General features: G+C 43.5%; 1 protein-coding gene across 1 annotated transcript; it reads left to right on the top strand.

Annotated features, from left to right (window-relative positions):
* Nucleotides 1-269: 269 nt before the first annotated feature.
* Nucleotides 270-16,274, top strand: Sqle (squalene epoxidase). The gene is made up of 11 exons (XM_051159620.1): nt 270-1,012; nt 2,649-2,901; nt 6,733-6,913; nt 8,585-8,681; nt 9,376-9,489; nt 9,570-9,741; nt 10,247-10,342; nt 11,633-11,775; nt 12,160-12,256; nt 14,771-14,858; nt 15,702-16,274. The coding sequence occupies exons 1-11, from the start codon at nt 725-727 to the stop codon at nt 15,892-15,894; spliced, it is 1,722 nt and encodes a 573-aa protein (XP_051015577.1). The 5' UTR covers nt 270-724; the 3' UTR covers nt 15,895-16,274.
* Nucleotides 16,275-16,685: the final 411 nt, after the last annotated feature.

Raw genomic sequence — 16,685 nt, 5'->3', positions numbered from 1 at the left:
CGGGGCGCGCGGCGGTTACTCTGGTTACTGTCCGCGAGGGATGCTGGGGACCTGGCGGTCTGGCGTCCTCGCTGCGCTCTGACGGACGCTTTCCCGAGACAGCCATCCATCCACGAGGAAGGCAAGTGTCGGTCGGACAGGTTCCAGGCCGTGACTTCGGGGGCTTGCTGAGGAGAGATCTCAAGGGAGGGTTGTGCTGCCTGGCTCCAGCCGCGCTTTGGGACGCCGGGGCCATCTTTTGTTGGTGTAGGCTGCCGGGCAGACACCCAGATCCTTCTACGCCCCTACTCCTTCCTACCGAGCACCTGCTGCTGATGACAAAAGATAATTTACAGCTGGACGAACGAACATCGAAGTGTACAGCAACGCTCGCACCCCGCAGCTTAGTAGAGAGACACCTGTCCATCAGTTGGCCGAATGAAGAAAAGTCTAACCAGGAGCTCTTGGAGTAGGCAGGCTTTAAATGCTGCTTTCTAAGACCCGGACAACTTGAGATACGTTTGCACTCCGATTGATTTCAACATTTGATCTCGTCTGACTGTGATCCTGAAACTATTGACCGGAAGGAGTTCGGCTGGTGTCCCGGGCCCCTTTTGGGAACTTCATCTTGGGGAGAACCTTTTAATCACCAAAGCCTTCCCGAGGAGGAAAAAAAGACCTAAAAAGCCCCCAAACACAAGAATCCTCATCCTTGGCTGGTGCCACCAAAGAAGCTTCTTGAGCCATGTGGACTTTTCTTGGCATTGCCACCTTCACCTATTTTTATAAGAAATGCGGGGATGTTACCCTGGCCAACAAGGAGCTCCTGTTGTGCGTTCTGGTATTCCTGTCGCTGGGCCTGGTGCTCTCCTACCGCTGTCGCCATCGAAACGCGAGCCTCCTTGGCCGCCAGCAGAGCGGCTCCCAGTTCGCTGCCTTCTCGGATATTCTCTCCGCTTTGCCTCTTATTGGCTTCTTCTGGGCCAAGTCACCCTCGGAATCAGAAAAGAAGGAGCAACTGGAGTCCAAGAGGGTAGGGCAAATGAATGGGATGTTATTTTAAACTTAAGGTTGAGTAACTGAAGTTTATAGTTTCTTTAAAAGGCAAGAAAGTGATGGCTTAGAATCGTCAGTATTCTCTTTCGTTGATTTTGTAAAAAAAAGTTCCCGACTGTCCTATGGCTGCGATCGTTGATTTTAGGGAAGATCAAAAGCATCTGTTTCAGATCAACTTAGTGCTGCCTGATTCTCAGATAGGGGTTGGATACTGATTTGATAGGAAACGTTAGAATTTCATTTGGAAGACCGAATCACTGTGCCTTCTATTTAAATCTCTGGGTAAAGATGACATTTGTACCTGAGATGAAAGAATTGTGAGGCTGGTAAGGCCACTTATGAAAGTGACAGCTGACTGGGGAAAGTGACAACAGTTTGAAAAGCAATAAAAATGCTCAACACTTAAGTATTGGGCAAAAATACCTCCTCCTGCTTGCCGTTGAAACAAGGACTAGCTGAGTGCAGTCAGGTCCTGTCAAGTAATAGTTGGGTGATGGGTCCTATTTTCAGAGCCTGGGTCTTTAAATATTTTTATGTTCTTACTTACAGGAAAGGATGGAGGCCAAGGTAGGAGATAGAGGAGATAGAGGGGAGTAGTAGAAGTCAGATTGTGTAAGGCTTATAAGTTATGAATGTTTGGACTACCTCCCCCCCCCCCCCCCAAGAGCATTGGAAAGATTTAAGAGTGAGAGTAACAGCACTTGCTGATGAAATTTTTGGAAAATACATTGTGGTATGCAACAGTGAAAGAGATATTGCTATGAGGCCATGATAATAATGTTGTGGAATGCAATAGGGAAAGCAGGGATATTGCTGTGAGGTTGTAGCAGGGTACCCAGTGTGGCACAGAAGAGAGTGGCCAGGACGAGTTACTGACAAAGCAATGAGTGCAGACTTCTGGATCTGCCTTTTTGTGCCATGTCCGTAGTACAGATTAGCAAGGTTGATAAAAGAAGGGGACTTGGCTCTGAATTTTGGCTCTGCTACTTCTGGCCATGAGAATGGCTTGATTTCTATAAGAAACAGTTTCCTGTTCTGTTAGATGAGGGTGGCACCAACCATCATGGGTAGTCAGGGAATTAAGTGGCTTCATATCTGCACAATGCCTGGTGCTATTGCCACTAGTCTAAGGGTGGTATACTCTGTTAGGAGTAGGTAGGATGGTCAGCAGTCAAGCTGGGATGGAGTGAGTTCTTCTGAGTGATCTCTGAGGCATATATAACATGGAAAGTCAGAAGCTGTGAGAAACCTGCCCCTGTGGATGCCCAGTGTACACCTGCAGAACTAATAGTTAAATGCCAGGCTTTGTCCTACGTTGTTATGTCTTTGAATGTCACTGTAGCTAGTGTCTGGCCTCATGTGGATTTCTAAATATGTCCATATAACATTTTCTAATTACTGTGTGTATTGGGATATATACATTTCTATTTAGCCAGTATTTTGATACTGATTTTTATATATGTGGTTTGGATTTAAAAATATATCATTGGTTTGGTTTAATAAGGTTTGGGGTCTAAGCTTTTGCTCAAGATGTGAAAGTCAAGTATGCTTATGTAGTGGCTATATGATTTAAATCAACAGATTTGGAAGCTAATATCCTTTCTGTTAAACAGTGCAGAAAAGAAGTCAGTATTTCAGAGACAACACTAACAGGAGCAGCTACCTCAGTATCGACATCTTCTCTGAATGACCCGGAAGTTATCATTGTGGGATCTGGTGTGCTTGGATCTGCTTTGGCCACGGTTCTTTCCAGAGATGGGAGAAAGGTGACAGTAATCGAGAGAGATTTAAAAGAGCCTGACAGAATAGTTGGAGAACTTTTGCAGCCAGGCGGCTACCGTGTTCTTCAAGAACTGGGCCTCGGAGGTGGGTTCATGTCCTCTTGAGGAGTTAGTTGGTGTAATTGTTCTTCACTCTAGACTGTTCTGCTTTCCTTCCTGCCTTCATTATAACATTTGCATTTACTAAAAACTACGTAAAAATGAGAGTAAAGGAGAAAAGAAACGAAGTAGCATGAGAAGAAAAGGCTACCTAGATAATGAAACGTTTGAAAACAAAGTAAGGTCAAAAATGGAAAACATTGGGCTGGAGAGATGGCTCAGCGGTTGAGAGCACTGACTGCTCTTCCAGAGGTCCTGAGTTCAATTCCCAGCAACCACATGGTGGCTCATAACCATCTATAATGTGATCTGATGCCTTCTTCTGGAGTGCAGGTGTACATGCAGACAGAACACTGTATACATAATAATAAATAAATAAATCTTAAAAAGAAAAAGGAAAACAGTAAGTTTAGAAACCAGAACTATCTTTTCTAGAGTGTGTAGTATGCCTCTCTTGTGTTACTGCCTCCAGTCTTTTGCGTAAGGAGGATTCCCTCCCTCAGCCAGGGCTTCTTAAGTGCTTCTTACATTCATTTCGGCAATGTTTCTTTACTGCCGTCTTTGAATGAGGTGTCGTACGAAGGTGTTCTAACAATCAAGACATACTCTTGAGGAGTAGCGCACAAAAGATGCTTAGCTGTCAGGTGTGCCTGGTTCCCAAGGATGCCAGAAGAGCTTGTTGAATCCCCTGGAATTGGAGCTATGGCTGTGAACATTGAACTCTGGTCCTCTGAAAGAGTAGCTAGTGATCTGCCAGTTGAGCCATCTCTTGAGAAACACTTTTTTTTTCTGTTAAAAAAAATTATTATTTATTTTTTTTGTGTTTTGAGACAGGGTTTCTCTGTGTAGCCTTGGCTGTCCTGGACTCACTTAGTAGACCAGGCTGGCCTCGAACTCACATCGATCCTCCTGCCTCTGCCTCTCAAGTGCTGGGATTAAAGGCATATGCCACCATGCCCGGTTTAACAATTATTTTTCAAAGTTGTTTTACTTTATATCCCAGTTGTAGCTCCCTCTCTTGTCTCTTCCCTGTCCCACCCTCCTTCCTTCTTTCCCCCTATTTCCCTCAAAGAGGGGGAAGCTCTTCTCTCCTACAAACTGACCCCAGCCTTTAATCCCAGGACTCAGAGAGGCAGAGGATGGCGGATCGCTGTGAGTTCAAGGCCAGCCTGGTCTTCAAAGCAAGTGCAGGACAGCCAGGGTTGCACAGAGAAACCCTGTCTTAGAAAAATAAATAAATATTCAAATAAATAAAACACACATGGGAGCTAGAGAGATGGCTCAGCGGTTGAGAGCACTGGCTGTTCATCCAAAGGTCCTGAGTTCAATTCCCAGCAACCACGTGATGGCTCCACTATAATGAGATCTGTTACCATCTTTTGACAAGGCGGCATACACCCTGGGAGAGTACTGTATCCATAATAAACACACACACACACACACACACACACACGCACACACACACACACGCACACACGCACACGCACACACACACACACGCACACACACACACGCACGCACACACACACACACATGCACGCACGCACACACACACACACACGCACGCACACACACACGCACACACGCACACACGCACGCACGCACACACACACACACGCACACACACACGCACGCACACACACACACGCACGCACGCACGCACACACACACACACACACACACACACACACACACGCTAGACTTTCTGTTAAACAGTACAGAAAAGAAGTCAATATTTCAGAGACAACACTAACAGGAGCAGCTACCTCAGTATCGACATCTTCTCTGAATGACCTGGAAGTTATCATTGTGGGATTTAGTGTGCTTGGATCTGCTTTGGCCACGGTTCTTTCCAGAGATGGGAGAAAGGTGACCAGAGTGGGATAGCAAGTCCGTGGTGGGTATAATTTTTGATAGTGAGAAGTTACCTTTGAGTAAAGAAGTGAAGGAGGAGACTAAGCCTTGGAGATACCAGGGAATATGAAGCTTTTGCCTTCTGGGAAGAGCCGCCAAGCCTGCTTGACTTTCATGTGGGCGGGGAGGAAAAGTCAACTAAAAAAGGTGGCAGACAGGTCGTGAAGGGAAGCCACTGGAAACGTAAGGAGCTATTGGGGCTCACATTTTAAAAGTGTAATCAAGACTATTATCTAAAAGTATATTCTGAGTAGGAAAGAGATCACAGAGTGGCAAGGCCTGAAACGAGGTTATGTGCAAGCTATCCCACAGTAGTGAGGGCGGGTGACTTACAACATAAGTCCCAGTAGCAGAGGTGTGTGAAATTGGTACATACTGGAGTTCTGCTTTGCAGGAAGTGTGGGTAGAACCTGTGGATGAATCAGGTGCTAGGTGTGAGAGAGGGAAGGGCCCAGAGCTTAGGTGAGGCCAGCTGTTGCCAAGAAAGCCAGGACTGAGCTCTGGGACATGAAGGTATAGACATCAGTGAGGTGACGCAGGAAGCCTGAGCAGGGCACAAAAGCAGCAATGCAGAGGAAAGCAGACAGACTCCAGCCCTTGAACCAAACACAAGCATTCTTTACAAAGCAGGGAGGCTCTGTGTGCTGTGCTTTGAGGTTCTTTCAGGACCACCTTGCACTTCCAGCAGATGTGTCAATATCCAGGAGTAGGGGTTTTGTTAACCTTATATTTGAGTTTCAGCCAATCAGAAATGAATTCAAATTCAAGACAAGACAGCATTTTATAGATCTAGCCTCAGGGAACAGGTACACGGTTGTGACTGCAAGTCCCAGTGGATTCTTTTTCATCTTTTTAAGATGTGTTTATGTGTGTGAGTGTGTCTATGTCTGTGTGTGTCTGTGCTGTGTTTGTGTCTGTATCAGTGTGTGCATGTATTGTGAGTGCGGGTGCCTGTGGGGAAGTTGTACCCCATACCCCTAGGAGCTGGAGTTACAGGTGGCTGTGAGCCATCTGATACAGTTGGCATCGAACTTGGGTCCTCTGGAAGAGCTACGCATGCTCTTAACCAGTGAGCCATCCCTTCAGCCCATCTAGGGTATTGAGAACAGCCTTCCAGATATTTTAATCAGTATACCTTTACTATCACCAGTAAGAGTCCTGTAAACATTAACGGGTAACTTCCTCTCAGGTCTGATGAGCCGTGTGTGATAGAATTACTTGAAATCGTTCATTGGAGATAAGAGGCATTCTAATATAATATTAAGTGGGCCATTCTGGTTGTGGACTTATAATTAATGAATTGATTTCCATATAGCTTTATGTTTAAACAGTTTTTTGTTTTGTTTTGCTTTGCTTTGTTTTGTTTTTTGAGACAAGGTCTCCATGTCGTGGCTGTCCTGGACTCACTTTGTAGACCAGGTTGGCCTTGAACTCACAGTGATCCGCCTGCCTCTGCCTCCTGAGTGCTGGGATTAAAGGTGTGCACCACCACGCCCGGCTCACGCTTAAACAGTTTTAAGGCTATCTTATGTTCTCTTTTCTTCTTCCTCCTTTCTCTCCTCACCCTACTTCCTGTTTCGAGTATACTTGTTTCTGCACTGGGGCACTTGTTAAGAAGGGCCGACTGTTCTCTATCTTTATGAAGAGCACTTCTTGCTTGTTTTTGAGGAGAAGTGGTCACAGAGCCGAATGACTGTGCTGTTAACCTGATATGCAGCCGGGGGCTTTTCTTCGGGGACATTTAAGATTTGTGTACTAGTTATATCAGTTGTTCCGTTCTGCAGCTGGACTTCTAGCTTTGTAAGGTAGAGCCTTATATTCACTATCTGTGTCTGTTTCTTGGTACCGTTCTTGGTAACTCCCAGCGTATTAATACAGCTGTTTGAACTGAACTCTTTTGCAGATACAGTAGAAGGTTTTAATACCCATTTTATACATGGCTACATAGTTCATGATTATGAAAGCAGATCTCAAGTTTCAATTCCATACCCGGTGTCAGAAAACAACCAAGTGCAGAGTGGAGTTGCTTTCCACCATGGCAAGTTCATCATGAGTCTCCGGAAAGCAGCTATGGCAGAGCCCAAGTAAGACCACAGCTTTAAATATGTAATGTTCAAGAACCAAACCTGGGCCCTGGGGTCATGGGATAATGGTTAAGAGGCTTTCTGAGGCTAGAGAGATGGCTCAGAGGTTAAGAGCACTGGCTCTTCTTCCAAACATTCTGAGTTCAATTCCCAGCAACCACATGGTGGCGCACAACCATCTATAATGAGATATGGTGCCCTCTTTGGGCATGCAGGCCTATGTGCAGGCAGAATAATAAATAATAATAATAAATAAATCTTTTTTTAAAAGTGCTTTCTGTTCTTGCAGAGAGGACTGGAGTTTGGTTTCTAGTGTCCACATCAGATGGCTCACAGCCCTCTATAGCTCCATCTTCAGAGGGTCTGGTGTTTTCCTCTGCCTTCCTCAGGCATCTGTGTACATGTTTTTGTGGATGCACACACACAAAAATAAAAATATGTTCTGTTATACAAGTGAGATTTCAGTGGTGTTCATGAATGTTATGGCATAGGTATAATGAAATAATTTATAGTTAATATGTTCAGTGCCTCTGTAAAGAATTTTACTTTAAGTAAGAGGTAGCTGATTATATTTATTTGGAATTAGAAGGCTGCATAAGTGCTGTAACTAAGTCATATGCCCATGTGCCCATTTGAGTCTGTGTGGTTATTACACCTTTTCTAGAAAGAACAGAGGACGGCAAGAAGAAATCCCTGTTCTGCTTTTCCTGAGGGACTAGTCTGACAGGACTGGTAGCTTTCTTAATTATTAACTTATTGTCCTTTAACAATAAATAAGGAAGTTTTAAAAGTGAGAGCACTCATGTGGTTGACAAAAAGCTGGATGGTGACAAAGTAGTCTGTGGACTTTTCCTTAGAGCTGAAATGTCCAGTGGCCATAGAAGCAGTGTTCACTGTATACAAGTGGGAGAATGCCTCAGATAGAAAAGTTATGATTTTTCTGATGGATATAATTACTTTAACATTTTGTCATATGCCATATGTCATGGATATGAGGCTTTCCACGGCGGCACAGTTGGCCCATCAAGTACCATGCCGCTAAAGAAAACCAACGGATTCCCCTAGTAGCTATCAAGTGTTTATGGCTTCTTTGGGATCTCTGCCCGGTCTTTGTGCAGTGGTCCCTGAGCCTTGGAGAGGGTCTGATACAGATGTGCAGTGTGGCTGAGCACTCCACAGCGCTTACTCTCTGCACTTTGACCAGTCCTGAGCGTTTTGTATTAGCCACTTTCCACTGCACAAAGACACTTCTCTGATGAGTAGTATTAAGACTGGCATGAATCTGTAAACTTAGCCTTTTGATCCTGTGTCCACTTAGCAAATCTAAATAAATTACTTCTAATAATTCATTCATGTATGACTATGTTTGAGTATCAAGTTTTTCTGTATTTTTTTAAATGAATAATTAAAGACATGATGCAACTTTAAAAATACGTTTTAAATAACTATATTTGTGATATGTACTTGTGCATTACAAAGTGAAAACTAAACATAATTCTAAGCATGCTGATGGCTTTCTGCTTTGTGCTGTTGCAGTCTTTTCGCTGTGTGCATGCATGTACACACATGCCCAGTTTAGGAGTACAGGAGTTAAGAGAGTAAGGACTGTCATGGCTAAGGGACATGCCTCAAGTGTGCTCCTGCAGCAATGTGTTTCTGTTCACCCTTTAGCGTGAAGTTCATGGAAGGTGTTGTGCTTCAGTTGCTAGAGGAAGGCGACGCTGTGACAGGAGTGCGGTACAAGGACAAGGAGACCGGAGACACCAAGGTGAGCAAATGCAGTCTCCTCCTGCCCCTCGCGTGTGTGTGCGCACGCGGGCCCGGGTGTGTGGGGAGGTCAGAGGACCACTGTGCAGCGGGCGCTCTCCTTCTGCTTTAGGTGGCTCCCAGGTGCGGAGCTGTGTCACTGTACATGTTGATAGAGTCAGAACTAGGAAAATGTTGAAATCAAGTAGTGGCGAAATAATTTCTGGTTTATGCTAATGTTGGTCTATTAAAGAGAAGGAGGCATTGGGCCCTTCTAGGCTGTTCTACAGGATCAGCTCTTCCTAGATACTGGGCTCTGATAGGGTTGCCAGGTTTTCTTTGCTCACAGTATAGTAGTGTCAGGACATATTGTCACATTCTATCTAGCCACGCATTAGACACACCATGTGCGGTCAGGTAATCAGGTGTTCGTGAAGTTCGTAGTGAGTCTTCTGTGGTGCATCCTTGCCTTGCAGTTCTTCCTCTTGTCTATCATGGTGAAGAGTTTTGGTAGTTTTGATGGCAGAGCTGCGAAGGGAGATGACCTCCAGGAACTCAGGAAGGGTCGCTAAGGATTAGGCCTCATTCTCTTACGTCCGTAGGGTGCTTTGGTGCTCTGTGAGAGTGTGTTGTGTTTAAATATTCCCTTTTTGCTTTAGACGACTGGGCCTTTTGCGTGCCTCTAACCATTGCTGGGTGCTTCCTCTGTGTCACAGGAGCTCCACGCCCCGCTGACTGTTGTCGCAGATGGGCTTTTCTCCAAGTTCAGGAAGAACCTCATCTCCAATAAAGTTTCTGTTTCATCTCATTTTGTTGGCTTCCTCATGAAGGTATGGGGGATTCCATTTGTAGAAAAATAAAAGCAACTTGAAATCTGAAAACTATTAAGGTATTTTCTTTTCTTTTTTAGAATGCACCGCAGTTTAAAGCCAATTTTGCAGAGCTCGTACTAGTCAATCCGAGTCCAGTTCTCATCTACCAGATTTCACCCAGTGAAACTCGGGTGCTTGTTGATATTCGTGGAGACTTGCCAAGGAACTTAAGAGAATACATGGCTGAGCAAATCTACCCACAGATACCCGGTAAGAACTAGGATTTGAGCCTAATTGTAATCTCCTATGTAAAGCCAATTTCACAGGGGCCGCTTTCCGGTTTTTCTGAAAGCCATGCCTGAAAGAGTCCCAGAAATAAGTACAGCTGTGAACAGCAGTGTATTTCCTGTGATGTCAAAATATGTAGATGCTAGAAGCTAAGTATAGATAGCTGCCAGTTAACGTGTTTTTCCCCTGTCTCATCTCATGTGAATTTGACTCATTTTTTTCCTTTAATCTCCTCATTGTGTTCAACCATATGTTATTGACATCTATTTACTCTTAGATTCCTTAGTCATTCATTAACATGCATAAGGAGTTGCATAATGCATAATTTTATTAATAAAGTAGGCAGTTGGCGATTTATTGAAAGGACTATGTAACATCCACAACACATATATAGTTAAGAGTTCTTTTACCCTTGATAAGAAGATGTCTGCTAATTTGAAACTGAAGGGCTCAAACCGCTTCTTTGGGTGGATGGTTTTAATTGCAGATCACCTGAAGGAGCCATTTCTGGAGGCGTCTCAGAATGGTCGCCTTCGGACCATGCCAGCAAGCTTCCTTCCTCCTTCTCCAGTGAACAAACGAGGTATCTTTTAGCATTATTTTATAATGTCACCGTTACTTCAAATGACATGTGACGAAATTTGTGATCTGGCATTAACGAAGTAACTCCAAGGTTACCTTGGCATACTAAGTTCTCATGGTGAGAAAGAGCAGAAGAAGGAGCATTGATTACCTTAACACGTTCCCAACATCAAAGTCTTATGACATACTTATTATTTAACTCTGGCTGTGTAGAAGATGCTGCTGCGGCAGTCACTGGGAATAGCACAAGGGAGTTAAAAGTTAGCTCTTGGCCTGGAGGAAATCAGTTTTATAGTTAGGAGCCTGAAGATGAGTTCACAGTTCCCATAAAACTATTCACAGTAGCATGGATTCAGTGTTTGAGGGTGGCCAAGACTGGGTGGGGGTGGGGTTCTGAAGGGGAATGGCGGCTAGGGAGGACACATTGCTTGGGTATAAAGCAGTACAGGAGCTGGAAGGTGGACAGTGGGAGGAGGCACTGAGAAGTAATGGAATCTGCAAAGGTGCTCCTGGGATGGCTGAGGTATAGTGGCATTCCAGGGAACTCCATTCGATTCCTGTGACTGGTGTTTTTGATAGGTGTCATAGCGATTTATAGCTGGGGTGTAGTTCTGTCTTTAGTTTATAGTTTAAAGGCTTATCATGTGTTTTTTTGGAGACAGGGTCTTACTGTCCTGTCCTGTGTGGCCTGATGCTTAACTATGTAGATTCGTCTGACCTCAAATTCATAGAGATCACCACTCTCTGCTGTGCTGGGATTGAAGTTTTTCAAGACCATGCCTGGCTAAAGACTTATTTTTTATTTACACATGTGTTGCCATGTGTGTGCAGTGCCTCAAAGACTAGAAGAGGGTGTCAGAATCCCTGGAACTGGAGCTACAGATGGTCCTTATGTGGGTGTTGGGGATGAAACTTAGGCACTCTTACCTGCTGAGCCATCTCTCTGTCCCTCCCTCTTCTGTCTTGTATAGTCCAGACAGAAACTATCTGGCCGAGGATAACCTTGAACATCTGGTCGTCTGTCCTGCCTCTACTTCTCAAGAACTGAGATTATAGGCACAGGATATATGTATAATATTTAGTTTTATCCTATGTAGACAATGGAACTTAATGCTTAAAAAATTATTTTTTGTTGAGATAAAGATCTTAAGTTAATCACTTCAGCCACAGCAAATGTAATTATAATTCACTCTTGGGATAGTTTAGCTCCTGTAAATCTTAAGTTCGTTAGCACTCATGTTTTTGTCTACGAGTTGTTCAGGATTTCCTAATCTTAGTTCTCTTTCTGCAGGCGTCCTTCTTTTGGGAGATGCATATAACTTGAGGCACCCTCTTACTGGTGGAGGAATGACAGTTGCCTTAAAAGATGTAAAAATATGGAGAAAACTGTTAAAAGACATCCCCGACCTTTATGACGATGATGCTATTTTACAGGTAAGAATCTAGAGTTTCCTCCCCCACAGTGGCTCAACATACATTCTGTTTAGGATTGAGCAGAGTGGGGTCCCTGCGGGAGGCTGTGCTTGGAAGCTCATGCTTCATAGTGGTCCTGAGTCTAGTTCGGGTTTAATAAGCCTGACTTTCAGTCGGAATCTTTAATGCTTGTTTCACTATATGTTACACCAGATTGGTTCAGCCCACCTTGCCCAGAGCTATAAGCTTAGCTTCAGAGTCACATGACCTAGTGCTCTGGAAACGAGTTTGGCAATACTCCCTGTAGATAGGCCCGGCCTTGGGGCAGACACCATTTTGAGGAGATTATAAGCATTAGCTTATGCTTCTTTCCTCCTATGTAATAAATGATATTTTTATTTCTAGGCCAAAAAATCATTCCACTGGTCAAGAAAAAGGACCCATTCTTTTGTTGTGAATGTGCTGGCTCAGGCTTTGTATGAATTATTTTCTGCTACAGATGGTAAGCGTAGATGATTTTAAGTGAACATTACTGATTTGTAGATATTTACATGTTCTCAGGTAAGGGGCTAAATTACAGAAGTTAGTAGTTACAGTGCTTAGTCTGCAATCACAATGCACCCAACTTTGCCAGCTGCCAGCTTGATAGTTCTTTCAGTGTCTAGGCGTGGTGTGTGCAGCACTTCGTCTGCAGGCTGCTGGCTTCCTTTGGAAAACACCCCTAGCTGTATGTCAGGAACGCAGCCATTCAGTGCCTGTCCACGCATGGAGAAATGCTGATGAAAGGTCTTTCTGGCCAGGTTTGGAAAAGCAGTGAGTGCAGCCTTCCACTTCTTACACTAGTGTGAATTTCTTTTGAAGCATTATTTACAGCGTGAACAGGCGCATCACACTGAGGTTCTTTCTTGCTACAGTGCACAAGTGGCACTCACTGCAAATAGGCATGTGCTTCGTTTGTTTTCTACATTGTAGAGAGGTTGGCCATTCCTATTAATAAAAATTTCAAATTCTGAGCTAGGTGTGGTGATGCGTGCTTGCTCTCCTAGCTCTTCCTAGCCCAGGAAGCCGAGGCAGAAGGATTAGGAGGTCAGCCTGAGTTACATAGTAAGATTGTATCTCAAAACAAACAAATGACACTGACATGGTGTATCTCAAAAGAAATGACACTCTGGTACGTGCACCCTTCTACCAGTGTATCACACTCACAATAATAACAACATTTAATTCTTTTCTTTCTTTTTTTTTGTCCAAGACAGGGTTTCTCTGTGTACCGTTGGCTGTCCTGGTCTCACTTTGTAGACCAGGCTGGCCTTGAACTCACAGCAATCCACCTGCCTCTGCCTCCCCAAGTGCTGAGATTATAGGCGTGCACCATTACACCTGGCTATAAAAGTTTATTAAAAACTAGACAAAACCAAAGTAACCGTCTGAGATGATTTAAGCTCTTTGCTTGAGATTCTTGGTGCCATTAGCAGCAGAGAAAGTGGAATGCTTCTCATAGACTGGCAATCTGGCACCTCCTGGTAAAGGAAACAACTCATCCATTGTGATTTGCAAGGCCGGTCTGGATGAATTGGAGTGGAAGTTTAAGTGGTTGCTTGGGCAAGTAAGAGGAACAGAATTTTAAGTTTTGAGTTTTTCTAAGCTCTTGGATTCTTACATATCAAAGCTGCCAACAACATGATTAAGTTAATGACAGATCCAGGGGAATTTTATGGAACAAAAATTTACCGCATTTCATCCTTAAAAATAATGTTGTAAAGAAAAACTAGCTAGCTAGGTGTGGTGGCGCAGGCCTATTTTTAATCCCAGCACTCTGAGGAGACAGAGGCAAGCAGATCTCAGTGAGTTCCAGGACAGCCAATTCCACACAGAGAAACCCTGTCTCAAAAACAATAACAACAACAAAACCCAAAACAAATCAAAACATTAGTTAATAATTAAAAAAGACTTAAATAAAAAGAAAAATCCAGTCAGGCATGGTAGCACACACCTTAATTCCAGCACTTGGGAGGCAGAGGCAGGCAGATCTCTGTGAGTTTGAGGTCAGCCTGGTCTGTAAAGCAAGTCCAGGTAAGCCAGGGCTACACAGAGAAACCCTGTCTCGAAAAACAAAAAAACAAAACAAAACAAAACAAAAAGAATCCTTAAAATAACACTGCCTCTAAACTGTTTTTTAAAAAAGGCCATTTATTTTGTTTTGAAGGCTTCGAACTGTATTAAAACATTTTGTGGATATAAGGTAGAGATTCACTTCTTGATAGCCTACTGCTGAGTTAGGACTGTGGGTTTAGGCATCTCAGAACCTGAGATTTTTTTTTTTTTTTGGCTAGAATTTTTTTTTTTTTTTTTTTTTTTTTTAGTAAGAGTATACAAAGTATTCAGTGTTATTTATTTAATTTACAACAAAATCATATGTAATTTAAAAGTAACTCAAGGTCTGAATATTAGCAGGGTTAAAGAAATAGCTAGCCTGGGACTGGAGAGATGGTTCAGAGATTAAACGCACTGGCTGCTTTTCCAAAGGTCCCAAGTTCAATTCCCAGCAACCTCCACATGGTGCCTCATAACCATCTGTAATGATATCTGGTGCCCTCTTCTGGTGTGCAGGTGTACATGCAGACAGAATACTGTATTTTTAATAAATAAATAAATAAATCTTAAAAAAAAAAGAAAAATAGCTATCCATACTGTTCCCCTCTAGAGTATTGATTTGGGACTGTGAAGAACTCCTAGGGCCGGGTGTGGTGGTAGTGCACACCTGTCATTCCAGCACTCGGGAGGCAGAGGCAGGTGGATCACTGTGAGTTTGAGGTCAGCCTGGTGTACAGAGTGAGTCCAGGACAACTAGGACTACAAGAGAAACCCTGTCTCGAAAAAACAAAAAAGAGAACAAACAAAACAAAAAAGAACTCCTGGCTGCTAAGTTGTCATACTTGGCAGTTTTATATCTTCATTTTTTTTTCTGACATAAACAGTAACACTCTAAAATAAATAATTTCTACGTTTATTTTAGATTCCTTGTATCAGCTACGGAAAGCTTGTTTTCTGTATTTTAAACTTGGTGGAGAATGTGTGACGGGTCCCGTCGGGCTGCTTTCTGTGTAAGTTCCAACAGCAGAAGGGAAACAGTCTTAATGCCATGGACATTTCGTTACATTCTGTTACCCTGTCTGAGTCACAGGTGGCCCCAAGAGGCCAGTATGATGTCTCAGTGGTTACAAGTTTGCTGTACAAGCTTGGCACCCTTAGTTTGATCCCTAGAATTCAGGTAAAAGAATGCTCTACAGAGTTGACCTCTGACCTCCAATTGTCATGCACGTGTGTGCGCGCGTGCGCGCGCACATTAGTACAAAGTAAAAGATTTAAATAGTGGCCTGAGGAAATGAACACAGGGAGACCGCACTGTGCTGTCCTGATACAGAAAAACTGCTTAGAAGTGGTGAGATACGGTGGCTAAACCTTTGAGTAAAATTGATGATTGGCTTTCACCTGAGGTGTCTTCACATGTCTGACCCTCAGGAGCCAAGAATAACTGAGAACTGCAAATTCAATATTAAATTCCTGGCTTGAAATTTAGCAGTAGTTTAGCTAGTGCAGACATCTACTTGGGAAGTCTGAGGAGGGACAGTCCTCAGGGCACTTCTTACTGATGTGCAATCAGAGTATCAGTTCTGATGTCACACCAGACCGCAGCAGGCTGTCTAGTGCTTCATTTTGGATCTCAAGATTAGTGGAAGAAATATGACAAGAGAGAAAGTGACTACTGGCTTCTCAGAAGGGTTATTTATTCTAAGTAGGTTTTTTATAATCTAAAAATATATTCTTGCACCCAATGTAACAGGTGAGTGTAAGTCCTCAGCTGTGGCGTGCATTAAACTTCTATTGATGACACATCATTTGGACCTTTGTGAATAATTTTAACCATCTCTTTCTTTCTATTACAGATTGTCTCCTCACCCTCTAGTGTTGATTCGACACTTCTTTGCTGTTGCAGTGTATGCCACATATTTCTGCTTTAAATCAGAACCATGGGTGACAAAACCGCGAGCCATTTTCAGCAGTGGTGCTGTACTGTACAAAGCGTGCTCTGTAATCTTTCCTCTCATCTATTCAGAAATGAAGTATCTGGTTCATTGAAGGGGAAACCACTTGCAAGTCAAGTCCATTGAGACGTGAAGAGGATGTATATAGCATAAAACTGTACGGCTTGTACAGTGGAGACTCAAGGACCAGGCTTGTGTATAAGCATGTAAATATATGCCTTAATGGAGGATTGAAAATGAAGGGTCAGATAAGCGAGATGTTTAAAAAGAATGATTGTGTCCACAAATTAGTGCTAACACTCAAGTTTTTCTTTTGATTTCAGTATTTGGGGTGACTCATTTGGGATATACCAATAAAATGAAGAGTGAACTCTTAGGCTCTTGTTTTTTGTTGTAGACTTCTTTATGTAGCTTCATGGTCCCAGAAAAGATAAGCCAAGTGTGGTAGAAAGTATGGGTATTAAGCTTGTTCTGTATTGTGTGTGTGTGTGTGTGTGTGTGTGTGTGTGTGTGTGTGTGTGTGTGTGTTCGCGCACACATGGGTGAGGTACACATGTGCATGTGGAAGCCTGAGATAGACATATGTCTTCCTTAATCCCTCTTAATATTGTGTATATTTGAGGCAGGGCTCTTGCTCAACCTACAGCTCTAGGCAGCTGTTGTTTTCTTCCTTTGTTCTCTGCAGATGAGTGCCACTAGCTACAGGTTCAGGCAGACTCATGCTGTGCCTCATCCATCTTACCATAGTGGGATGGCGGCTCCCTTGCAGTGCAGTTTTCATGTAGAAACAAGTTAACCCTTTATAACCCCGCCCTTGGCCCCTACTGCCTCCCAAATAAGGAAATAGACAACCTGGCTGTCTGGCAGCGGTGCGAGAAGCTGAAG

Source organism: Acomys russatus, chromosome 17 (genome assembly GCF_903995435.1).
Source record: "Acomys russatus chromosome 17, mAcoRus1.1, whole genome shotgun sequence".
NCBI classification, from domain to species: Eukaryota; Metazoa; Chordata; class Mammalia; order Rodentia; family Muridae; genus Acomys; species Acomys russatus.
Note: the sequence above shows the minus strand (reverse complement) of the source record. Positions and strands in the feature narration are given on the sequence as shown.

Bases quoted from the DNA above. Each gene is read 5' to 3' on its own strand.
- Sqle (XM_051159620.1), top strand. From the start codon at position 725: ATGTGGACTTTTCTTGGCATTGCCACCTTCACCTATTTTTATAAGAAA. The intron at 9,490-9,569 runs GTATGGGGGATT...TTTCTTTTTTAG, and splicing joins TTGTTGGCTTCCTCATGAAG to AATGCACCGCAGTTTAAAGC. The intron at 9,742-10,246 runs GTAAGAACTAGG...TTTTAATTGCAG, and splicing joins AATCTACCCACAGATACCCG to ATCACCTGAAGGAGCCATTT.